Here is a 26,877-nt window from a genome sequence, read left to right on the forward strand (position 1 = left end):
ATGATCAGTTTTCTGAGGGTGCTGTGACCTAGAGGCAGGTCTAATTACATCATTTGTGTTGGGTTGAGTCTCAGGAGCTTTATAAAAAGCAGTCCTAAAAGGAAGGAGACAGACAAGGGGAGAGAAGGGCAATAACTCATTAGCAGAAGTTCTGTATGTGTGCATTCTGCTATTTGCCACATATCTACAGGGGAGTTTCTTCAGAGTGCAGAGAAACCTGTGAACGGCTGGATCATTCTGAGTCTTTCCTTGAGATGTCAGCCAAGAGCTTCAGTACAGTCAGAGTCGCTACCGTGCTTGTTTTCTTCCTAAAGATACAACTCTCAATGCAAGCGCCGTTGAATGGTAAAGTCTTTCAGCTTTCTATTTTATTGTCACTTGTAACTTAGGTCAGCTAATGTATGCAGAAAACTGGCATCTTTTAACTATTACTTTTTCAATAGCATGCTTGAAGCTGTGTATTGTTGCAGTCTCCAGTTGTTTGGAGTTAGTATCCTTATTTCAATTTATCAGAATAGGTATTCTGATATATACAGGAAAAAGAAATTTGTCCTCTGATTTAGTTTGAATTACAGACTTCTTGCTCAGTAAGCCTTGCTTTGTGATCTTTTTGTTTCTCGTAGAAAGAAGCAGAAACTGGCCCTTCTCAGAGTTAGTGGAAGCATCACACCTTTCCCTCTGCCCTGTTTATTTTTAAACCAGAGGAAAAGAATGCAATCCCTGTGAAATGCCCCATATACTAGACCTCATTCTCTTACATTTAAACAGTTTCAGGAGGTCAGCGCTCCTCACTTTCTTTTTAGGAGTTGATGTTCATCTATTCAAGCTGATTATAACCAATTTTCATCCATTCAAGCTCATTACAATCCATCTAGTGTGATTATAGCATATGAGGGAGAATTATTGTAAAGGGTTGTGTGAGAGGACTTACTCAGCATGTATACTCATGGGACAAAAATCCTGAAGGCTCAAGCGTAATTCAGAGCAGTCAGCTTCATACAGAGCTCTGCCAAGACAAGCACTTTACCAGTTTTTTCATATGAGCTATGTAAGGGGTGGAATTCAAACTTCTAAGGTCACCTTCTTATTTTGGGCATATATCCTCTGGAAAATGGCTATATTCTCTAGCAGAATCTCCCACCTGAAGGGCAGAGATTCCTAGAGCTTGGTGCTTTCCAGGTGCTTTCTCTGACAACACAGAAGGTTTGGAAGTGAAAGGATGTGTCCAAAAGATAGGTCTTATGATACATCCTGAAGGGAATGATGGAGAATTGCTATCTTAGAATTAGACACCCAGTACCAAGAAATGGCAAGAGCTACAGCATCTGCCTGTGTCTGACATCTTCCCAAGTCAGAGACACAACTAACGCAGATTACCACAAGTAAAACCATTCCCATTTTCCTAGCTCCCAAGTGACACTGGAAACATGTTCATTCCCTGGATATTGATCAGTGAAACAGATACACTGACTCTAGGAACCTCCTCTGCCAGGTGTGGGCATGTAACTGTTACTCATCAGCACTCACCCCAACATGAACAAAGAGGCAGGAGAGTGCTCATCGGTATGGAGCTGTTGATAGTTCCCTTCTAGATGTGAATCAGACACTCTATTGACTCTCTTCCAATTTTGGGAGACTGTGTGACAGTCTGCCTCACCCCCATTTAATTGTCAAGCAGAATAAAGGTAATAGCAACTTGCTCACAATCTGAGAATGGCAGCAAATCCCTTTTGCAGCTCTACATGTTCATTCAGACAAAGTCAAGAAGATTCTGCCATCTGATCATCTATTCATCTCCCTATCTAAGTTAGATGAAATAAGTGTTAAATATGCCTCAGCCCTACCTACACTAGTCGCTACTATTGTGCTCATCAGTAAAGTCATAATGGTAGTAAACTGCAGATCATCAAAATGCTCACAGGCTAAGGAAACTCTCACTTGGCAAAAGACTTCAAGCTTTCATTTATTTTTGTTTTGATTGGCATAAACACTCAAAATATTGAAAATCTTTGGAATTTACTCTTAAGATTGTTCTAAATTATAAAAATCATAGGTTTGACACTTCATACACATTTCAACAGCAGCAAGAGCATGAACAGGAGTAGCTATTGTAGTTAAGCCAATATTTCTTCAAACCCTGCTCAGATAAGGATGTGGCAATTTCTAAAACCTGTTGACAGTCAGTTGCTACCTTTATGCAAGTTTTACATACAGAACATGCTGACCAGAGGACACAAGCACCCCCCAGAAAAATATCTATTGATAGTCCCCTGCAGAGAGAAAGGGAGAGGAGAATGAGTCTTCTCATCTTGAAATCTAAGACAGTGCATGAATCCTTCTACACGAGGAACCTGGGGACTTCAGCCAGGATGATTACACAGACCTCATTTTGAAAATTCCAGTGTGAAAGAACAAGACACACTGGTCCCAATGAACTGGAAGCAGAGCGCTTAGTATTCCCAGCACGTAGCAATAGAAAAGAGCTAAGTATAGCTGTTTTGCACATCCCTACAAATTAATCCCAAACATTTCACACAACAGTCTTTGGAGAAGAGCTGTATCTGTGACCATGCTTCAGAGTACAAGAAATGCAGCCAAGAATCATGTACTGAGCAGACATGTGCAAGTAAGGATAAATATTTGCCTGCATACATACATGCACACCCAAGCACACCAAGTGTTTGCAAGACTCATAATTCAGGACTGTTTTCTAAGCAGAAATAAAATTAAATTTGCGGAGAGTAAAGATCTCCATTAGCATTACAACCAAATCTGCTCAGGGGTATCAGGACAACCACCTGTAATTACACAGCAAGCTCAACAACTGTAAGTCAGCTTCAGGACCAAAATAAAAAAAAATAATAAAAAAAGAGCATTTAATAAGTCAAGACATTTCCAAAGACATGCAGAGATGCTGTCCCAAGTTCAGTTCCTTAAGCAATGGATGAATATTGATAATTTTAACACTCACTCAACCCCCCAAGATTCTCTGAGTTATATGGGCTTGTGTATCATACACCCTTTTTTTCAAGGTCCATCTACTCCTATCTGTTACAGCTGGCAAATCCCAGAGCTGCTGTACAGAAATGACTGTCCATCATTTCTCAGCATAGCAACTGGCAATCCACTGATGTTTTTCAAACTCCTCAACTAGGCATGAGGGGGTTCATTATAGCTACACCTTTAGTTTCCTAACCAGAAAAAAAATCAGGGATGTACCTACATATAGAGTCTGCGTCTATTCCACAAAAAAGAAAAAAAAAAAAGACTGACAAGAGTTTCACTCCAGGATTTAAGTGGCCACAAGAAAGTCAAGCCCTATGAGCAGGATCACAGGAATAATTATAATTTGGGTGAGAAGGGTTCATAATCTTTGAAAGCATCTATGTTTTGCTCAACATCCATGGCTAGAAAGACAGATAAAAGTATTGCAAAATTCAGTACACAGGTTTAAGTGGCAATTTGTTTCTTTACAGGGTAAGATCAATTTCAAATATTCACAGTAATATTTCCTTTGTTTTTAAACAGGGTTGAAATGGTCTTATATTGGTAAGTACTAACTAATTTGTACATCCTAAGTTGTGGCTTTTTTTCTGTATTTTAAGGACAACATGCCAAATATCTTCTGGTGGGAACCTACCGGGTTCACGATCTTTACCCAGGTTTGGATCTGGCCCATTGTCTTTAAGTCTGTTACTCATCCACCAGGTTTTATATCTGGGTGACTGGCAGTCAGTTATTGGCTTCTAAATTGCCTTGCAGAATGACAGGAACTTCAGCAGACTAAGATCGTCCCTACAACTGAAAAGGTCCACCAAAGCCCTCTGTTTCCCCACCAGTCACAAACCAGCAGCACATTTCAGACTAGCTCTGCAAAGGGCATACCTCTCCCTACCCACATGGGTCTTCATTTTTAAGTAGAGCAGAGTTCAGCAAGTCACCTGTACCATATAACTGGAGACTCAGCTCCCTGAAAATCCCAGCACTGACAAGGTAGAATAAATCATATTCAGGAAAGTAGTGTTATTTTGTACACTAGTCCTTTAAGCCAGCTACTAACCCAGAAGGATCTGATGACTGCTCAGGAAGAATAATTATTTCTTTTAATTGATCAAATCCTCTCGCCAGTTATTCCTCACTCAGAGTAGTGTTTTATATGCCACATGCCCACAGAGAAGTAGGCAGTACTAACAATCTCAGCAAAAAATGCTTGTTCTTAAGCCTTTGGTGCTGCTCCAAGACAACACGAAGAACCTCTGAGACTGAACTTGCTGCTAATAACTACTCCCTTTGTCTGTGCTCCAGTTTACCTGACTCGCGTCACATAAGCAAAAGGAAAACGGTCAGCTGCACACCTATAGGTATTAATCTAACTGCCAGTATGCATACATCTACTTCACATTCTCATTAGGAAAAAAAACCTTGACACAGTTTGAATAACAAAAGCCTGGATTTTCCACCTTGACAGCAGCTGATGAACCTAACCCTGCTGGGTAGTAAGGAAATCAAGACTTCTTTTACTACCATCAAAGTAGAAGTTTTGCCTTCTTTCCCAGGGTAATGCTTGTTTAAATTAGTTACTTTTCCCTTTCTGGGAATCTGGGTAACAGTATTTTATTTCAGACTATGATATTCTCAGTGCCCAGCTTCATCAATTTCTGTTAAGCACTTCCATACTGCAGCCTAGGATAGAGGGAAGGTTCACAAACCAGATTTATTTATTTTTTCCTTCAACTACTGATTTTCAAATACATCTAGAAAAACATACAAAAGCAACTTCAAAAAATTAAAGTCGTAACTGGACTTGTACCAAATAGTCCTTTTCATATACCTGGAAAAAAGCAAAGGTAGGCATTGGTCTGCGCAGAAAAAACAGCTATTAGAGAGACTGCGGTCAGCCAGAAAAGAGCCTTTCTGTGCTCTCCTACTGATCCTGGTTCCTTACAGCAGCTTACACCTTCCACTATTTACCTTTATCCCTGCAACACTTTGCAATGCCTCCCACTAAAATTAAGTCAACAGGAAGGGAAAGGAAGTCAAGCCATTATAATCACAGTGCAGACTGATGTCAAGATCAGGGTCAAGGTACAAGACAAAGGGTGGAGGAGAAATATGGGTGCTGATTGTCAATGAGAGTTCTATTTGTTCAGTATGACAATATGTAAAACTGTATGTTGATATAGCACTAGCAGCTCAGGGTATGGTGGCAAAGCAAGATGACATTGCATGTGATCAAGCCTTATTTTTTCAGCGTAAGCTTTCCAAAGAAATAAGCATTTGGCTTGTCTATAATGGAAACTACTGCCTGAAGAAACAGCACAGGCCAGTGGGCTGCGGCATGAGCCCTCACCCCCTCTGTCACAGGCTTGCTTTGTGTCCTCTTGATGGGCTGCTTCACCTTCTGTAAAATGGACAAAGCAGATGAAGTGTGTCATGAGAAAAGTGTTTTCAGTTAAAAAACTATAAGAATTGTTCCAATGCCCTGAAGCTCAGGACAGCACAAGCATGCAGCTTTTGGCAATATTGCTGTGTGGCTGGAAGGTGCAGGCCTGAATTCCTCTGCCCCAGAAAAGAATTGGTAGAACCGGAGAGCTGAGCTTCAATTCTTTGGATTCTGGCTTTCTGCTTCTGTAATGTAAGAAGGCTGGAATGAAATCAAAGAACCAGAATCACTCCTTGAGAGTGGACAAGCAGTTACAATGGAGAAAATGAGCTTTACAGCCAAATTTAGAGTAATAGCAAAACAGAAACCATGAGGTCACATTACCGTGGCAGGGAGCCTGGACTCAGCCTTTGCTACTAACAGCCCTGGGCTAACGGCAGCTATACAGCTTCCAGCTGGCTGAAAACAGGGCAGAGTCCTCTGCCTGGCTGCAAAATTACCACAGACATTCCTTGTGTTACTGACTCAATGCATTTTACTACATTAGTTTACTTCAGCTCAAGAGAACTTAGATACCCCACGAGAAGCTCCAGCAACACAAATATCAGTTGGTCATCAGAGCTAAAGTCTGTTAGTAACACTGGTGTCTCATAGGCTGTTTTCTTCTTTTTTTAAGTCAGCCAATGTACACATCCTGGGAGAAGACACCACTGTTATTCCTAAAGGAACATCTGTCCTGCATCACCCAGCAGCGCTAGGGCTGCGGGGCTGGCTGAACTCTTTGGCCTGGAAAGCTAAAAGCTGTCAAAGGAGATGATACAATGGATGCGTGCAGCCTTGGTGCTGAGGGTGTTTTGCTCAGCTCGCTGGGCAGCTGGGCAGCAAAACTATCAAAAGAATTATTACTACTTTATTTACAGACATCTCTTATAAAATAGCCATGAGGGCACAGCCAGGCTCAGGGTTATTTACAGTGTGGTAGTGGAACATGGCCCTGGAAAATCATGTAAAAGAAGGCAGCCCGCCAACTGGATTCGAGCAACCTGAGTTTGCATTCCCTACAGCAGGAAGGGTTTATGGTTGCACTGGGAGCGGCGATAGCAGGAGGGGTCCTACTTCCACCCCTACCAACAGCTCCATACCTTAATTTGCTCACTCCAACAGATGAATAGTAGTGTTGGGTAGGCTGGACAGGCCCATAGCACAATTATGGCTCCTCTGACACAGTCCCGAAGGGATCGTCATAGCAGCAAACATTATCTGAGATGCCTGGACCTTCCCCTTTGTCACAAATGTTGTCACAAAATGAGGAAATTAACTACAATGGTATTTTTGCAATAATTCTTATGTTAATACCTTTTGGGACTTGTAGTACAGGCCAATCTTAGTACAACCACATGCTGCTCTTTATTCAGTAGTGATCAGACAGAGCCTTTGTAAACACGATGTGATTTTGACTGAATTTATCTGAACATGCTGGCACAGAAGAAGGAAAATCTGGTTCACAATCAATCATTCATTTTCAACAGAGTTAGCTGAGAAATGCCTTCCAGCTGTGTGGTTTATCTGCCATGGAAATCTCAATTTCACATATGCAAACCCAAGCTGCAGTGAGTTCAGCTCTTTGAGATGGGAGTTTTGAAGCACTGAAATTAGGAAAACTATGTGGCAGAATTTCTAGAAAAACTGGTTTTGTACTGAAAAAGGTTTTTTGTTTGGTTGGGTTTTTTTATTTTATTGCGCAGGAGTGAGAAACAAGCAAAAACTGCTGTAGCTTAGAGGCATGTGAGTGGAGTTGCAGAATTATGTCACAGAAAGGAGAACTGCTAGTAAAGACTAAGGTACATAAAGACTGCAATAACTACAGCATTTTATAGAAAAGACAAAAGTTTCCCTTCTGAACTGCTGATGTTGGTGTAGAAGTTCCCATACTCTGTTGCCAACTCTTAAGGGAATTCAATTCATCCACATTTAGTACTGAAAAAGTGGTGGTACTTCATGACATGGTTTCCATTGGCTGGGACTAGACTTCTGTTTTTTTGCATCAATTAAAAATTACCTATTTAATAATTAAGTGTCCAAACCTATGATATGTAATATATTAATTAATGTCTTCTTACAAACTCATTATCTTATCAGTGCACAGAAATCCCAAACCTTTAAAAATTACTGATGTTTTTTACAGTAAAGGCTTCTCACCGATTTTTCTGACACTGCTGTAGTCTTAGCTTCCTGGGAAGTGTTAAATTTCAGCATCATTGTCTTGCACATCAAGTTTCAACCTCAAGAAGCTATCATTTCCTGATATATCCTGATATATATTTTCCTGGTAAATATTCTTGAGTATGTATATCCCATAGTATAAAATTTATGCTCTTCTGGATGGATCTGTTATTTGCCAAAAAATATGTATAGTCTTCTATAATGCCAGCATAACATTTATCAGCTTTGAAAAAGAATTTCAGTAACTTTAAGATAGTACTATGAAGATCTAAGAGGAGAGAAATTAATGTGATTGGCAGGGAATTGGAGTCAACAATGTAAGTTACAGCAACATCAAGGCCTATTTATACTGAAAAGCATTGACTGAGTCTGAGTATCCACACTGCAAACAATGTCATGTGTTAACCTATGTCCTGAATAATCTTAAAGAGCTTTAACAAGAAAGTAAGTCTGTCTTTGAGCACCAGAATTGAACTTGCCAATTCTGTCACATGTTTATCACTGTGTTTAAGTCAGATTCACCTCCACTATCCACATCCTTGGAAACTGTCTTTCACACAAAAAAGTGAGCCTCTAATAATATTTTCCTGATGGTTAATTTTCCTTCAGAGGAGATCTGAACTTGCTTTGCCACTGACGACCTGATCTAACATTAGATTCTGACATTCACAATTCACGGAAGATGTTAACATACCGGAGAGACTTCAAAGAAGCCACAAGGAATATTACAGGTTTGGAAAAGAAGACTTCTAATCAAAGACTCAAAGAACTCAATCTAGTTAGTTTAAGAGAACTGAGAAACTGTGTCCTCTATGTTATATGTACTTCAGTAAGGAACGAAAGTATGCTAGGAGGAGGCTCTTCAATTTCTAAGCAAAGGATTATAAGCAATTACTATCTAAACAAAGTCAAAGCTAGACAAACTCACAGTGAAAAGCAAGCTGCTAAGGAGAGTAATTATCAATTGGGCACTAGTGAAGTAACTTTTACCTGCAATGCTTAAAGGAAGAATAGATGTTTTTTCCTTTCTGAAAGATAGGGCCTCATTGAAGTAGAAATTAATCCAGGGAGGTCCAATGGCCTATGCTATAAAGTTCAGGCTGGATGATCCCAAAAGACCTTCCTATCTTAGAAAGAATCACGATGAATCTCCAGAGTCAAGGGGAAACACAAGCCGCAAGTACCTCTTTCAGTATATAAATCCAAATGGTCTCAGCTTACAGCTTGCGAACCACTGCTGACTATTAATGTATAATTAAATCAAAGGCACAATTAAAAATCTCTTGATATTATCTATTCTTTGTACATCCTCCCTAGGGCAAAAGACCGTGATGAAGAAAAGTTTCACTAGAGTTTGAGCAAGTTATTGCATGTCAAATTATCATAACACCTTCCATTTTTGCAAGTTAGCTTTTCATTGTGGGTTATGCAATATTGCTAGATAGAGGCAGACAGTTTGTACGATAAGGAAAAGTTTGTTAGGGTCTGGCTTTCTGTGTACTGAAACATATGGAAACTTTCCTTTGCCAACATGAAGTCACTTCTTCCAGCAATTCTCTTCAGAAGGCTGGAATAGCTGTGTTACTGTGCATATGCCTATTACTTCCATAGGGAAAAGTAATTCATGTCAGTAAATAATCCAGGTACAGACACAGATCCAAACTCTACTTGTCACACTTGTGGGCTCTGGAGAGACAATACCATCATGAGAGGGTCAGTGGCTCTGTGGCTGGCTGTGGTGCTGCTGCCTGCAGGCCTAACCTGGTGAGCTACCAGGCCTGCAGTTCTCCGGGAGTGTAACAACAGCAGTTGAGATTATAAAAAAATCGAGGGGTGGTAAAGTGTGTCTTTTGTTGGATATGGCCCTTTTCTACCTAATGGCACATTGGAAAGATGAAATTAAGTTAAAAAAAGAAAAAAAAGTTTTAAAAACTCAGAAAAGGCTCCATTTCCAAATTTTGGGTGAAGGCTGAAACAGGGAAGTTTTTGTATTAACCACACAGTTAAGGCTTGACAAATGTGTCTCTCTTAATTTACACAGGTCCCGACGGAGTAAAAGCCTGGCCCAAGAAGTACCCATTTTGTGGAGGAGTATTCCAATCACCAATAGATTTCCACAATGATATTCTCCAGTATGATTCTAATCTCTTGCCTTTAGAATTCATAGGCTATAATGTGCCCTCCACTGAACAGTTTACACTGACCAATAATGGTCATTCAGGTAAGGGAGCTCAATGACAGCAAGGGACTGCGAAAGAAAGTTGCTGGAGCTCGTGGTTTTTTATTTCATGGGTGAACTGCTTTGATTATCAGATAAAATTAAGCTGTGATGATGAAGCCTTCACATCAGCATACCTACATCTAGAGAACAGGATAGGGAAACTTGGAAATGTACTAAGTACAAATGGATTCACAGTAAGCCGAATTGACTGTGGCTTTAAAATAAACTCTAGGAAGGTCAGAATTAATTCCTGAGCTTTTCTTATTGCTTTGGTTGGAGTGCTCCAAAACAGAAACAGACTTTTGTGAGTCTTTTAAAAGAGATACACTGATCAAACATGGATGCAATGGGTCTCTGACATTCAAGTCTAATAAAAGGAGCTCAGCTGAATTATGTGGCGGGGGGGAGGGAAAAAAAAAGCTAGGAGCACCATTCTGTTCCTTTGACTTGAAATACAAACCTCTTTAGCGTAAGATAAGACAGATAGATAAAAATACAGAAAAATAATTACAGATGGCATACAAACATGCCCTCCACTGTAGTACTAAATCAAAGTGTCAGTACTGTAGGTAAAAGCAGAGAAGATGCAGTCTCATAAAGGTTTTCTATATTGACACAATATACAATACCAGTAAGCTAGTCCCACCATTTTTTGTTCCTTCCTGAAATGTTTGAAGACATAGAAATAAGAACAGTTATAAGGCCCTCCTTCTTTGTATCCTCCTCTATTGCATAAGCATCAAAAGAACCTGTGTTATAAAATGCCTTCTGCCTCTGCTCTTCTCTGGCATGCTCGGTTAAAAGATGCCCGACATGCAAACATCTCTTTTTTTTTCCTCACTCTTTCAGTGGCATAAACCTGCTCTGTAGAACATCGTAAGTCCATTCTTCAGTAAGGGCCAACATCTTAGGTCATGGTTCCTGGTTTTCCTCTTGATCAATCTCTCCACCAAAACAAGGTTGTGTTAGACTAGGAATGGCTGGAACACCCTTTCCTTGTGAACCTTCTTTTCCTAAGAGCCTTTCTTGGTCCTGAGTGAAAGATTGTACTTGTCACAGTTGAATGTATTAGGCTGATGTAAGCGATAGGCAATTGGCAGAGAAGGAAACGTTGTCACTGGGGTCTTTAATGGTGCTGGAGAGCAGGTGGAGACAAAAAACCAACACTAAGAGCCTGTCCCTCACATAACAGTCACACAGGTAAAAGCAAATTCCTCGTAGAGACTACGTCACCAACATTGTCAGATCTTGCCCCTAAAACAAGAAGTTCAACTACCTAATGAAAGCCAAGACAAAAATATTACTTCCCCCCAGTAAAAACAGGAATTCACTTCTAAGGTCAGTGCCCTCCTAGAAAGCAGGGGACATGAGACCTACTCCAGAAACACCACTCATGTACAAACCTTAATTGCTCTGAGTAATGAAAAATTAGCCTCTGTTAGGGTGATCATTACACCATCTGCTGCTATCTTATCTTATGGCTAGAGAGGAAATCAGTAGGATGCTTAGTATCGTGGTATCAGCCATTCCTACACATAATTAATGTGCTTCACCAGCCAGCTAATCCAGACACAATTACCTACTTCAGCTAGACTGAAAACAGTAGAGCTCAAAAAAAGCTTTTTAGCACTAGCATAAAAATACATAGGTTTGTAGCTGTTCCTTCATTAAGGTTTTGAGCCTTGTTTCCCCTGCAGAACATGTCTGAGACACTCCAGAAACAAACTGTATTCACACTGGAAAATAATAAAGATAAATTGCAAAGAAATCGATCTGTTCTTTACATAAACTGTTGCTTCACAAAGTACTAAACTTCTCCAGTGAACAACTTAGTTTCTGCTGAGTTGAGAATTACTACTGTAATTTCGACACAAAAAAACCCAACCCAGCCCGTCTTTCCACACTGGAGAACATTAGTGAGCAAAAGGGAGGGTAATGCATACAAAGGTCTCCCTCCAGCACGTCAAGAGAGGAAATGCTTGCTAGTTCTTAAGGCCTGTGATTATCTTGCTGCTCGACATCAACACTCTAAGTTTCAGGGGGAGAGGGGAAAGTTTATTTGGTTTTCCCATATGCTCCTAAAAGAAGATTAAGAGGCAGAGGTGTTCTATATAACAAGAGTTCAAAATACCATGAGATATATTAATTTATTATTTTCAAACATTGTAAGGGATTGAAAGAGGCACATGAGCCTTAGTTTTGTTTCGACATGTCAATAACTGTCTCTTCAATAAGACTGAGATAATTTTGCAGTCTTCAGGGAGAAGAAAGATTTCCATTAGCAACAATTCTCACATTCAATTCCTTTAGTTTAAGAAAATAGAAAAAAGGTATATTCTAAATTCTCCTGAATTGCCCAGAAACTGTTAAAGACAATTGAAGTTGTTATCTCCTGCCACAGACTGAGATGGATTTGACTTAAGAATCTGCTTTGTTCATGCTCCATATGTAATATACTTAGACACAGTATTTTGATTTGCCCTGTGCTTGAACGCTGTGGTATCATTTGCTCTCATCTGGTTTTGGTCTGCTTACAGTGAAGATGTATCTGTCGCCTACTATGCACATCAGAAACCTTCCATTTGAATACACTGCATCTCAACTTCATCTACACTGGGGAAACAGAAACAAGTCAGAAGGCTCAGAGCACACAGTCAGCGGGAAGCATTTTGCAGCAGAGGTAAGACAAGCTCAGATCAGGGAAAGAAACAAAGAAGGACCTATTGTTTCAAAGTGGGATCTTTATCTTGGGTATATGATTGTAAAAGGCTGCAAGGTTCTAATCCAAGTATTTATGACCTGGGTATATACTAAAAAAAAATCCATTATGCACCACAGAAAGAATGGACTCCGATGTACTTTCATGAATATGCCACAAGTCAGGGAGTTAGAATTCAGGCTCTAAACTCAGGGCTGGCACTGGGTCACTTGAGTAATTTCAAGCATATTGCTAGATATTTGACAACTTGGTTTTTCTCTGTAAACCAGGTATATCTTTTAGCTGCATGACATTTCTTCTCTGTCTATCTTTACTCGACTTCTACCCGGTGAAGAGCTACTTGTTATCTTTTCTAATCCTAACTTATAGATTCACTTTGAAAAGCAATACCAGATATTTACCCCAAAACGAATAAAAGAGAAATTGGCCAGAAAAATTTGCTTGCATAACAGCACTTTAGGAATCCATTTCTTCTCTAGTTACATTTAACACTGCATTTTGCATTCTAAATATCAGAGACCTCAGGAGTGCTAAGGTGTTACTTTTTCAAAAAAATTTACTAGTACTACAGCCCAGGTGCCTTGAAGCTGATGTGATCAATCCTTTTCCCCCCCAACTCGATTATGTGTGTGTGGGTAACTCAGCTACAGCAGGGCTGGGAGTTCCAAGACCTTTTGCTTTTCTCTAAAAAGATCCTACCACTACACCCAGAAATCACCGAAGGATCTCATTGTATTGTTTTAGCCTGAGGTGGCTGCACTGGTCCTTTTTAGTTGTGAACCAGAAATGTGCGCACGCCCCAGACATAACCTGGTGTCTCCTTCTTTGTAGCTGCATATTGTACATTATAACTCTGAGAAATACCCAAATATAACAGCAGCAATGGACAAAGCGGATGGACTGGCGGTTTTGGCTATTCTTCTTGAGGTAGGATGCAGTACCTTTTTTTTTTTGGTTTAGAAATGCTTTCAATCATTAAGTCATCAGAGACCTTTAACATATAAAATTACCTAGATTATTTAACAATGCTGTGGCTGAATAAAGGTTGTTCCTTTTCTCTTTCATGAAAAAGGGCCAGATACCAGCAGCACATATATAAACAGGAACAAATTTTAAGAAAAGAGGAATTTTAATATTTCCTCATGTTTTTCAGTAAATTAACTTCAGCTATGTTAAATCAATTTTTGCATTCATTTACAAACTAAGGATTGGTAGAGTTTAACAAACAACAGACAACAGTAAATTTCAATCTCACTAAAAACTGCCTATTGTAGCATGAAGCTGTTTTAACCCAGCAGAGAGGCACAGGGAGAGACAACCCCAGCTTTTGCTACTATATGTAATTAGGATTTGACCACAGTCTTCAGGCCACAAACTTCCCAGATTCTTTAAATCACAGATTACAGTAAACAAGTAAATTCAGTGCCCTTTTTAAGATTACAGAAGGACAGCTTTCCAAGTTTCCCCTCTAAAGCTCCACATACAAGCAATTAAAGATAATAATAATCTGAAAGACAAATTTTTAGAAGCTTGTATATATATAATTCTCCTTTTTCTTGAGGATTAAAACTCCTCAATAAGGTAACTACAAATATGATTTTTAAATGTGAGGATTTTCTGCAGCATAAAAAAACCCTGAAAACAGGTTTTCACATTTCCATCAAAAAAGTGAAAATGTTCTCTTTAGCAGACAAAGCTCTAATTCTCATAAATATTATCGAAGCTCACTTCCTAGCAGCTCTAAGACTTTGACAATAATTTTATGTTAAATTTCAGTTTATTTGGAAGTTGCAGCTGTGAAAAGTGTCATTATATTATGCTACGTATATTATGCTACGGAATAATACTGGGATTTGGGATATTTCTAAGCAATGGTGTTCAAAAATCAAGTAAGGAAACAATGGAGATTAAGTCTGAAAAACTTTCAGACAGCTGGTGGCTATTACAGTTGATCTAAGGACACTAGTTTACTATGTCTGGTTGTCAGAGGAGTTGCTAAGCACCAACTCTAAAGAATTCATAAAAAAGGCATTGATTATTAGACTGAAAAGCTGACAGTAGCAGTTGAAAAACATGGTCTTGTTTGATAGTTGAGTTACAGCCCTTGCCAGATAGTTGAGTTATAACCCTTGCCAGCAGCCCTGCGGTACCCAATAGTGTCATTCTTTATCTTCCTGGACTGTGAGGAGCAGCAGACTAAAAAATGTTTGTGGGTGGAAAAATGTGGCTTTGACTAAAAACCAGTAGATGATCTGAGAAGCCTGCCAGTTGAGAACTTATGCCTGCAATGTTCTCAGAGGAAATGGTTTCTCCTCATTTGCACAGGGTGCTGAACAGGCAAGGGCAATAGGGTCTTTCAAGTGCACACAAGATGTCTATACTGCAGTTGTTAAGATAGCATTACGACAAAGCAGCCCTAATAGCTCTGGAGCGAGTGAAAGCATTATCGTGGTTCTGAGAAGAGTTAATGTTTTGAGTAAAAAGAGTACCTATAGCATTCTAGTATATGAATATCTGGACAGCGGGGACACTTGCCTTATGACAGAGGCTGTCAAATACTGCTGTCTGCTGTGTGCAGAAGCAAAGTTTTCATACTCAGACTGTGGTGATTTGCACAGCTGTTAATAGTCTGCTCATTACAGATTGGACCCTTCAACCCATCCTATGAAAAGATCTTCAGGCACTTCCAGAATGTGAAATACAAGGGTGAGTGGCTATAAGCCTGCACTGGATTGAGAAGAGTATCAGATGCCACCCCAAGAGGGATTGAACCGGCTGAAGAAACAGTCCAGAAATCCCAGGCAAACCTGTCACAAAAACTGTGAGACTTACAAATGCAATGTATTTCTGTGAAGAGCGTAATGGCTAGCACGTACCATGTGTTTGTAACTGGGCCTTATTTCTTGCCCAAGGTGTTTTTTGGCTAATATGGCCACAGTTTGTCTTACAGGCTTCTGATTTGGTATCTAAGACAAGATTTGTACATAGGAAACCTAAAAAGCTGTATTCTGTGTTAAACTGGGATCATCTCTGTTAAAAAGTATTTTTCTTTTCCTAGTGATATGACTGAAAGCATCCTACTTACTGAAAAGCAAGTTCATTTCACTGGTACACTACCTGTGTAGTAATGACACTGCATTTAACACGAATCTCCTGTTTTCAGATCAGATGGTCCAAGTCCCTGGTTTCAATATTCGAGAACTGCTTCCTGACAGACTGGATGAGTATTATCGCTATGAAGGATCCCTGACAACTCCTCCTTGCTACCCTAGTGTTCTCTGGACAGTTTTCCGACACCCTGTTAAAATTTCACAAGAGCAGGCAAGTCTAAATACAGCACGTTTTCCTGATCGGTATCTGCTAAAGAACAGTAAACACGTATTCTCATTTCCTGGGTTTCTCTTGTGTTCCTGTAAAACTGAAAGATGACCATTGCTAAAATCCTTTAAGTGGGAAGAGCAGCACATAACTGACATAAATCAATATCCTATTCTGTTTGTAGTTAGCACGTTTTCAGTTGACCAGAATAAATAAAGGACAGACAACTGCACAGCAATATGTATAGTATTAGCTTGAAAAATCACCGTCAATTGAGATTAGTTTCTGTTTTCACTATGTATTTACTCCCTGCTTTGAGTCTTTCCATGAGTCAATTCCAGATCATTTTTGTTCAGGCTTCATGTTTCAACCCTATTCACCAAGTATTTTAGTGCTACTTGGATCTTGACTGACTTAGGTATGATAGGTTGGGTAGAAGTTAAATTTCTAAAAAGCATGTGATGTATCATTTGTCAATCTTGAGTCACCTGGCTTTTCTCCAACTTACATTTTTTGTGCTCACCTAATTAATTTTTTTTGTTCTTAGATGGCCACTTATGTAGACTCCAAATCACTATCTTCTGATTCACCTAATTATAAACACAGGGGAAAAAATATTATCAAAATCTCTGATCAAATTACTGCCTGCTCCTTGTTATGGAAGTCCATTCTTAACTTCGTCCACTCTGCCAGATCATGTCTTTACCAAAGCAGAGAGTTCTTTCATAAAGTAGCTTTTAGTACTGCTTAGAAGTTAGACTGTGCTAGGGAGAACATGCTGCAAAGGACCACCATGTTTCCTCCCATCTAGTTTTCCTGGCAGATGATTACTAAGCAGGATTCATTTTCATAGAATCATAGAATTGTTTAGGTTTTATCTTTTTATCAGGATGTAAACAAAATACATATATGGGTTTGGAGGTGTCACACTGTTTACACATTATTCTGTATTTGGGCTCACATGCCACGCAAGACTTAAGTATTACTTAATGTATCCTCTTCCCTTTTGACTATCCCTTTGATTTCAAACACACATTCTCAGTGTTCATACATTGTCACTGCTTTTTCTGTATTCTGGGAGCTGAAAAGGGTGCTTTCCTTTGTAGTTACTGGCACTGGAAACAGCCATGTACTGCACAGAGAGTGATGACCCAGAACCCCTGGAAATGGTTGATAACTTCCGAAACATTCAGGAATTTCACGAAAGACTGGTTTTTATCTCCTTCCGTAAAGGTAAGTTGTATGAACTATGCAAAACAGCAGTGCAGAGTAACCTGTGTAAACTTGAAATACTGAAGTGGCAGTCCTGTTGCACCGCACCACTACAAAAATACAGCAATCTCATTTTCCCACAGTTCACTTTGTTCCCTTTTCTTCTCTTACTGTATTGTTGCATAAACAACTGTACAAGAATAAGGTATTCAAAGGATATATAAGAAGGTTTTTTTCACAATGGGTATCAAGCAAGCCCTGCAACCCTTCTGATCAAAGGCAAGGACATAAAAGAAGGAAGACATGTTTGGCCTTGTCATGCTTAGCAGAAGTATTTGCTGTCACTCTATAAACACTAAACAGTTCTCTACAGCTGAGCTATTTAAGTCAGTACAAGCGCTTGAGCTGGCCTTCTCTCAACAGTGACATTTGCTGGTTCTCGTCAATATCAGGGTTGTTTTTACGCAGACCTCACATTTAAAGGGAATCACAACTTTGCCCTTCAGGGAGACCATTTTGGGGAAGTTACATACATATATACATGCATACATAAATTACATCACTTTTTCCCCACACACAAAAAAGATTGGCCAAGCAGTAAATTTTCAAATTAATAAAATGTGTTAGCACATCATTTCAACTTTGCCTGCTAGTTTCTTCTGTGTTTAGACAAAAGAACAGAAAATACAGGATTTGCCTATATTGGGAAATTTCACACAATAGCCACTGCTGTGCTGGGTCCTGCACTTTGGTTACAACAGCCCCATGTAACGCTACAGGCTTGGCAAAGAGTGGCTGGAAAGCTGCCTGGCGGAAAAAGACCTGAGGGTACTGGTTGACAGCCGGCTGAATATGAGCCAGCAGTGTGCCCAGGTGGCCAAGAAGGCCAATGGCATCCTGGCCTGTATAAGGAATAGTGTGGCCAGCAGGAGTAGGGAAGTGATCATGCCCCTGTACTCGGTGCTGGTGAGGCCGCACCCCAAATACTGTGTTCAGTTTTGGGCCCCTCACTACAAGAAAGACATTGCCTTGCTGGAACATGTCCAGAGGAGAGCCACAAAGCTGGTGAGGGGTCTGGAGCACAAGTCTTAGGAGGAGCAGCTGAGGGAACTGGGGTGCTTTAGTCTGGAGAAGAGGAGGCTGAGGGGAGACCTTATCACCATCTACAACTACCTGTAAGGAGGCTATAGCGAGGTGGGGGACAGTCTCTTCTCCCTGGTAACGGACGATAAGATGAGGGGCAATGGTCTGAAGTTGCGCCAGGGCCAGGTTTAGGTTAGACATTAGGAAAAATTTCTTCACAGAAAGGGTTGTCAGGCTCTGGAATGGGCTGCCCAGGGAGGTGGTTGAGTCCCCATCCCTGGAGGTATTTAAAAGAAGGTTAGATGAGGTGCTTAGGGATATGGTTTAGTGGTGGGATGGCAGTGTTAGGTTAACAGTTGGACTTGATGATCTTAAAGGTCTTTTCCAACCTAGACGATTCTATGATTTTATGAACAGTTCTCCCTGAAGGCACACTGCAGTAGCTGTTCTTGCTATTCCCCTCTGCAGACAGCCCCTTTCGTAATATAGCTTTTCTAATATAAAGCTAGAAAGGAGAAAAGTGAAAATTAGAGATCAGCCAAAACAAATCCCAGACAAAACATTTCTCTGAAATCAGTGATGATTTAGATTTGTCACCAGAAGTTGGCTGGTCTCTTTGTCAGGTTAGCTGCATCAGAACTCCCAACCAGAGCAATGTGGAGCAGCAGCAGCATTTGGCCCTCATTTGAAGCAAATCTCTACCTTTGAGAGCAAACCCAGAGACAATTTCAGAAGTCATTCTGTGGTTGGGGACCATTTCGGTTCTCATGGAAACATTTTAAAAGCTTTCTAAAGCTTCCCATAAGAGAAACATAATTCTAGCATGCAGTTTGAGTGCCTTCTCTGGAATTCTTGCACAGAACTTAGTAATTATTTAAATAAGTAGGTTGATGCTACTGTCCTTGCTACTTAAGCACATTTCTTTCATTGAATTCTAATTATTTAGATCACTATTCCTCTATATTTTTACTAGAGAAAAAATATTTCACAGTTCTGAGCTGACTGACTATATGGCTTGAACCACAAGCCATGAGTTCCAATTCTCCAGCTCTGCATTAAATCTCTACATTTCACAATCTCCAGAGCTCCAGCAACAAAGGCTACATGTCCTTTCCTTAACTGCTGCATCTCCTGACTTTTATTTTATTAACTATTCTATCTGCAGTTAACACAGTGGATCCTCAGGAGAAGCCTTATGGACCAGGTGTATAAAGAAGTGCAGGCTACAGTGCTAAAGTTCAGTTTTCAGTGCAGTTCAGGGATCCAAACTACGTCAGGTTTCCATTTCTGTACACTCAGCAGAAAGCTACTGACTACAAAACCAACTACTTTAACTTGCAGCACAGAAGCAGGGGCAGTGACTTAAGAAGAGATGGGATACTTCCCAATTTTGAGGTACAGAGGAACAGCATAACATATCCTTTCATTTAACATATGATTAAGGAGCTGAAGATGTTACACCCAATGAGTAAAGTTATCACTGTATGACTTTGTACTTTTTACTGAGCATCTTGAAAGGTGCTCAGGGTCTCAAGGACCCTCCTGTCTCTACACAGCTTCCAGTTTGTAAATGAAGGGCTAGAAAAGTGACTTTCCCAAAACATAGCTGAGTAGTTTTCATCTCCCATCCTCATTCTGGAACCTAGAAACGCATTCATTCCAGATACCTCAAAAAAAGGTCCCCAAGCCTGTTGAGACTACAGTGCAAAGCACTGTACACATCCATACTACTTCTTTCCAGTCAAGCAGCTGAAGCATTTTTCTGCTTTCACTGTCATTTCTCCATTTGCCTCCTTGCTTATTTGCTGCCAATGATACCTTATTGTCTTTTCCATTACTAGCAGCAGACAGCTAACTATTAAGTCTAAACTAGTTTTGTTTAGTTATATCTTTCTTCTATTTAAAGCTACCATTTCTGCTCTTGAATTACTGCTGAGAGAAGTTACTCTGCTCAGTCGCCTCCTTTCTCATTTTAATTTGTTCATAGTTTGGAGCCCAGTTTCAAGGTCTGACTAAAACAAAATACTGAGTACCATTGGCTACCAAAATTTTGCATCAGTCTGCATCAGCTCACGTGTTAACAAAAAAATAAGATTTTTCCCTTTGTGAAAGATCATGAATAACTTTCTGCTATGCACGATGAAGTCTCTCTGCAACCTCTGCTCACATGTAGCTCTCTGCAGTAAGCAATAACCTTATTTTTACTGCTTCAGAGTCAAGAATAAGTAACAGAACAATCTCCCTATCATTTATCAGCTAAGAAAACTGATTTGTTTCTATTATGTTGGTAACAATTGGAAACCTTGTTTCTTGACTGTAACATGACTCTGAATTAGACAAAAGTTATTTCTGTGACTATATACAACTCATAGACACAGCATACACAAGTCACGCTCTGGATTTTGCTGGTTCTGCCTCTTGATTTCTTGTTGTATACTATACCAAGCCATAGTCATAATATTCTATTCTATCTTCAAGCCTCTTATCAAGTCCCTATGCCACCACTTGCAGAGGAATATAATGGTTATAGAACAATGCCTCAAATCTAATGTCATTTAAAATGAGAATTACACTAGTAGTTTTCTCATTGCTAGATTCTAACCAAAATATATAAGAAAATTACAAGTTTACCAAATAATCAACAATCCTTAATAGCCCTGTGACTAATATACAAACTGGTACTAGTTGCACAAACAATATTTTGAGTAAACTAAAAGATGGCTAAATAACGAAAAAGGGAGAGAGCTAGAGTATGTCAGTCCTTTTTCTGCTTTTGTGGATTGGCCAACTAGAAATATCCTTCTCCCCCATGGCATTCTTTTATGACCAGGAAGAGGGTTAAAACCTTCTTCCCAAACCTCTAATCTCAAACACCGGCTGCCACCTAGAGAACTAGTTGGGCCAGAACCGCTATTTTAGTAATCCCTTTCAAATCTCTGCTCAAGTCAGATTATGTACAATGATTTTAAACAGCAGAATCAGGATTTGCAATACAGCTGCCAAGTTTCTGAGACTGTAAGGCTTCCCCTGCAGGGTCTTTCTTAAATTCACACACAGTCTCCTATAGCAATGCCACTGCAGAAACACTTAACTGAAGTAACAGAAGTTTGGGAGTGAGCAGCTACCTTATATTTAAGATTGGTTCATCGTGGAGTCCTAGAGATCCAACTTTTTTTTCCTACCCTCTCAATTTGTCAAGTTTCAATACCTGGTGGACTTGGCAAGGGTATGTTACCAATTGCTAACTGCATGAGACAGTGGTTTTCTGGGTAAGACTGGTCAGTCAGAAATGAGAAATCGTTTTCTATCTGTTTGTTAAGCTGACCTTTCAGCACCTGACTACCTTCTCCCTGTAAATCACACTCAATACTTAAAAGGTAGAGAGTATAATCCACGATCCCAGTAATCATATACTATGCTTTTCATCCAGGAATCTCTAAACACTTCACAGAAATAGTGTAAGCATTATTATTTCCATCTAGGGGGGAAAATTTGACTCAGATGTGACTTTCCCAAAATTGTTGCTGTGAACAAGTGCCAAACCCAAGAATAGCATTTGGCTCTCCCTCTGTTAAGCCGCATTATTTGGCTCCCATGCAGAGGTGACACCAGCTATAAAAGCATTTTCAATGTATCCTTAAAGTTGGCATGACTTACCAGAGTTGAATTGTATGGGTTATTGCCCATCCTGCTGTTCTCACCCAAGAACTGGTCTCTATAGCTATGAAAGGCATTGCTCAGTACTACCTTAATAGAAACCTCATTCAGTCTAGGTAAATTTAATTACAAAATCTCATTGACTCTATCAGTGAACCATAGAAAAATGTTCTACCCATTTCAAAAAAGGTTTTCATCACCCCTGTAATCTCACATTCCACCTACTACGGTCACAAAGGCTCCCTCACAGGTGCAGCCCCTTGCCTCAAGAAAAAAAAAAAAGAAAAAAAAAAAGAAGAAAGTGTGTGTGGGGGGAAATGCTCCTGTCAAAGCACAATTAAAGTGAACCTGGTTGTTGGCTGCAAGTGCCTAGCCTGATGCAGCCAGCTGTACCACAGGTAGGAACAGAGCACACTTGTTAAGAAGGGAAGAAGAGGCCATACACAGAATCATGGCTTGGGCCAGGCAACCACAGAAATTTGTGAAAGAAATCCCTTTGTGCACACCCTAGATCCCTACTAAAGAAGGTTTTCAGAGCAACTTCTCCGTCTTTTCACTGTCAAGATTGAGGGCTGCCATCTTCATCTGAGCACAAATGCCACAAGATGGGGCCACTGAGCTGCATGCAAATAGCTGAAGCATTCGGTCATCCATGGTTTGATGCCAATAACTAAAATGCTTGCTGCTAACAAGTACTACATTTCAAAATGTCTCTAATCTTAAAGGATTATTCAGCAAAACTCAAACATGTTTATAATGTATTTTTCCTGTCAGCAATCTATTCCAATAAAATCAGCTTCACATACATGCAGCTGAAATTTATTATGATGTTCAAACCTTCCACTGCCCACAAGTTAAATGGGAACTGGTGTCTAGCTTTGATTATAGCAGCATGGTGAAATACTATCTAACTAAATTTTGCAAGAAGGTCTTCTCATCAAATAGAAATGCTCCCTACCCTTCCTCTTTAAACTACAAGCTCTTTTTTTACAATTACCTATTTGGTGTTATATTTTGCTGTCCATTTGATGCACTTTTACTATAACAAAACTCCTCCTTTTAAAAATACAGTTTTTCTTCAACTCCATCAATTGCAAGCTTCTTCTATTCAGCTGGACTTAAAATGAATAAAGCATCTAATGGGTTAAACGGGATAAGGTTAAACTCCAGGTTTTACATTTCAGTTTTCTCAGCAGCTGATTTAAAAAGAGAAAATATTTAGATGGAATACATGAAACCTGTCAGCTTTACTCTGAAAGGGCTCTGATGTTGCTTAGAGAGAAACAGTCACTTGATAAAATATAAGAAACAATGTGTAAATGAATTATGAAAATGCAGTTAAGAAAAGAGTGCTCACCTTCAGGATCTTTGTGAAGGCCAAAATAAATAAAAATACTTCCATTGCCAAAAATGTAGATGAAGGTCATTATCAAAGATGGCATTATGATAATGCTTAACATCTCAATGCAAACATGAGATCGCTCAGTTCTTCATACTAATATCCCCAATTCATTCTTACCTTCTTAGATGCCTTTAAGGAATGTTCTCAACAGCAAAGCATATCACTGTTCTTCTGCCTCTAAAAAACAAAAGGAAACAAATTTAAAATCCTTAGTTGTCTAGGTTTAGTTCTTCAGTTTTGCTTATGCACTCTCATACATTATAGCATTGAAATCCAAAGAGTTTCTGATCTGCTATGCCTGTGCCTGCATGTTGGCTTTGTGACTTCAGCAGGTGTCTAAACTCACAATATTGTAAACTGTGGATCCAGTTGCGGGATTAGGACCTTCCAGTATATGTCTATGCAAAGTTATCCATTCCATAATTACAAAGTGCTATGAGCAGGCTGTAGGGAGTTGCAGATGCAAAATGCAAATGTTCTGACAGATTAGAGACTAACCTTCTCTCAAGTAAATGAGATTAACTGGTTTGTATGCTTTCCCTCTTTTCCTAGGTTTTGTTGTTTCTGTTGTGATAGCCTGCATTCTGGGAGTCCTCATCATTCTTGCAGTAGCCTTCTGGCTACTAAAGAGGAAAAGGTAAGATGTCCAGCTGTCACATCACAGGAAGAGAAGTCAAACCAAATGTTTCTTCTGGCACAAAGAAGTGCTCCTGCGTCTGAAACCTTGCACATTTTTTATAGTAGTAATGTTTGATCTTTTATAAGATACGATCTCCTTCTATAGGCTTTGCTTTGTTTTTATCATTGTAGACATTATTTCTCCCCTATCATATATGCCAGAGTAATTCTATTTTACTGCCAGCAAAATATGTTTATATGGCTAAAAGGTCCCTACTTGCTGCAACATTTGTGCCACAGTGGCTGGCATTCTGCCACTACAGGAATGGTTATTTTTTGTGAAAAGCAACCATATAAGGTTGTTTTTCCACAAAATAATAATTACTGGAACAGTGCTCATGTAAACCCTTAAAAGATATAAGGACAGGAAATGGGGAATTGTATGCGAGTACTATGAAGAACACAAAACAACTTTCCACTCTAGGTACTGACTGCTCCCACAAGCAGTTAGGAAATGAGACTCCCTTTCCAGACTAAGCGGGACAAGCAGACTGGGGCGATAACAGACTTACCCAGTTCTTCTGTTTCTCAATTGCCATTTCTTCTTTTTCTTGTTCTTTGTGCTAGCATTGCTGCCTCTAGTTGCTTTTCGAATCCTTTCATTTTTTCCTAGAACAGTAAGTGAAACAAGAGGGGAATGGAGTTTTAGAAAAAACCTCTCCCAAAGGTCACATTATTTAAGGGGGAAAAAAAAAAAATCTATACTGATAAGAGGTTATTTAGTCAGACTGCTACCAAAGCATTGACTCTGCCACACAGAATGTGTTCTCCTGAAATATTTGTAATAATGAGCTAGTGTGACATTTGCATTCATACAGAGAAAAATAATCTCATGCATCCATAATGGACCATTTTAAGTAACCGATGGTGCTTCTCCTTCACTGGTATTACAATTATGTAATACATTTGCTTTATTTTAGCTGCAAAAAGGGAGGTGAAGACAACAGAGGAGTCATCTACAAACCAGGCACATACAAGGAGGAAGAAGACATCTCCAAACTTTAATGCCCCGCTCTGTCGCAAAAGCCCCTTTTCATTCATAGCACTGATTTATTTTGCATTGGTGGAACACATCTCTTGTTCTTGGCTAACGATAAGCCTCAAGAGTGTTCTAAAAATGTACCAGACAAAAGTTTTCTGTAGCCTTTGTTCTCTTGTTTTCCAGGGAGATATGATCAATGAATACTCCTGAGCTGAATTCCTCACCACATTCTTTTCATGTTTGCTGCTTACTGAGTCTGGGTCTTTTAATTGATTTTACAGTTAATCCTAAACTCTGGTTTTATGGTTTGTTTAGCACAGATTTTCCCACAGATATTCAAATCTGAAGACACTCATCAAGCTATAAGCACTCTTCCCTGCTAAATCAAGGTATTGGTTCTAGCATCATGAATATAAACAAGATAAAGGGCAATGTGTATTTAAGATCAGAATTTAAACTAGGTTGTTCAGCAGATACAGCTTTTAAAATGACAGCAAATTATGCTAATACATTCACCAGTGGCTTTGTAACAAAAACATTAGCGGAAAAGAGAAGTGTAAATTCAATGAGAGCCACATGGATTGTTAAGGGGGTTCAAACCCAGGAACTCAGTGCTGAAAAAATACTACTGCCAGAGGAACATCTCACTTTACAGTTATTACGCAGCCTCACAAATATGTTATGGAGTTCAGCCTCTGACTATCATTGGAATTAGAGAAGCATCTTGTCTTATTATCCTGCTCTTCTTTATAGTGTGTTTACAAATGATGTGGAGATAATGCAGTTGCTGCTGCTTTTAAGCAGACTTGCCATTTAATCATTAAATCATGATTGATTTTACATTATATATTACAACTGCAATTATTCAGTAGATGGTTTTGCTGATTTAGTCCTCTGAATTTAGGAATTTAATTATTAGAAAGTAACCAAAATTATCTTTTCAAATCTCCAAAGCTAGATGCTCAAGCCTCGTTAGGCATTTTTGAAAGTGAGAAGCATAAACCTAACTCCGTTTCCACTGAAGACAATGTGAAATGTCATTGACTTCAGGATGAACAGGTTTAGCCAGCCTAGCCCCAGATGTGTACAGAATTCTTCTTGAATTTGACATCTAAAGTGAGGGTCTGAAACGCTTGTACATCAGCATACAGACAGAAAGTGATCGAGCACAGGCATATACCTAAAATAACTTCAGGTCTAAATGCTGCTATACACTACTGGGGAAACTGCAAGCTGAATTTTACACTTAGATTTGTTTTACATTCAGTAGCATCACCACCACATTTGTGATTTTAAATAAATAAATTGTTATTGTATGCGTTTTCTCCTTTAAAGATAGCAGATGCATACTTATGTTTTAGATTCTTCCCTTCTACCCTCAAGAAAACTGATGTCAAAACCAAGCTTTTGAGTGAAAGGAGAAATAATTTATTGATACTTACTGTATATTAAATGTAGGAGCATAATCTTCACCTAAGTACATTGCATTTGCCAGCATTTTTATCTCGCATAAACAAGCACATAAAGATCATCTTGCTGGAATGTTTGAAATTACTTAAAAAGCAGCATTTGTGTGCTATGGGGAATATTACTTACTCTTTGAATACAGGTGTCTAAAGACAAGAATAGATAATACATTTTTATGATGTTTCTTCCGTGTCTGTTATTTCTTCTAGAAGAGTAACATTTTAATTAATATTTTAATCTTCAGCTCAGCTGATTAGAAACATCGGTCAATCATTCTCTTTTGCATGCAACATACTTGTCATCTGAAAAAAGAAGCATTAAAACCTCAGCCAAGTACTATACGCATACTGTGAGGAAAAGTCTCACATTACCAGCAAAGAAAACATATTAGACAAAAACCATCTCTTTCCGAAGTATTTCTTAAGCAAAAGAACAAACTGAGGAGGGATTCACACAAATCATATTCCTGCTACTTGCACTTGTAACACTCTCTAATTACATTAAATCCTCCTACGAAATCCATGCTGCCTTT

The 26,877-nt window shown here is 39.3% G+C and overlaps 1 protein-coding gene across 1 annotated transcript; it reads left to right on the forward strand.

Moving 5' to 3' along the window:
• The first annotated feature begins 254 nt into the window (after window positions 1-254).
• On the forward strand, window positions 255-24,901 carry CA12 (carbonic anhydrase 12). The gene is made up of 10 exons (XM_009643942.2): window positions 255-345; window positions 3,529-3,549; window positions 9,648-9,827; window positions 12,365-12,507; window positions 13,378-13,473; window positions 15,189-15,252; window positions 15,710-15,867; window positions 16,971-17,097; window positions 23,771-23,855; window positions 24,817-24,901. Exons 1-10 carry the CDS (start codon window positions 255-257, stop codon window positions 24,899-24,901), a joined length of 1,050 nt encoding a protein of 349 aa, XP_009642237.2.
• The last annotated feature ends 1,976 nt before the right edge of the window (window positions 24,902-26,877 follow it).

The sequence above is a fragment of the Egretta garzetta genome, unplaced genomic scaffold (genome assembly GCF_000687185.1).
Source record: "Egretta garzetta isolate BGI_Z169 unplaced genomic scaffold, ASM68718v1 scaffold287, whole genome shotgun sequence".
In the NCBI taxonomy this organism is placed as follows: domain Eukaryota; kingdom Metazoa; phylum Chordata; class Aves; order Pelecaniformes; family Ardeidae; genus Egretta; species Egretta garzetta.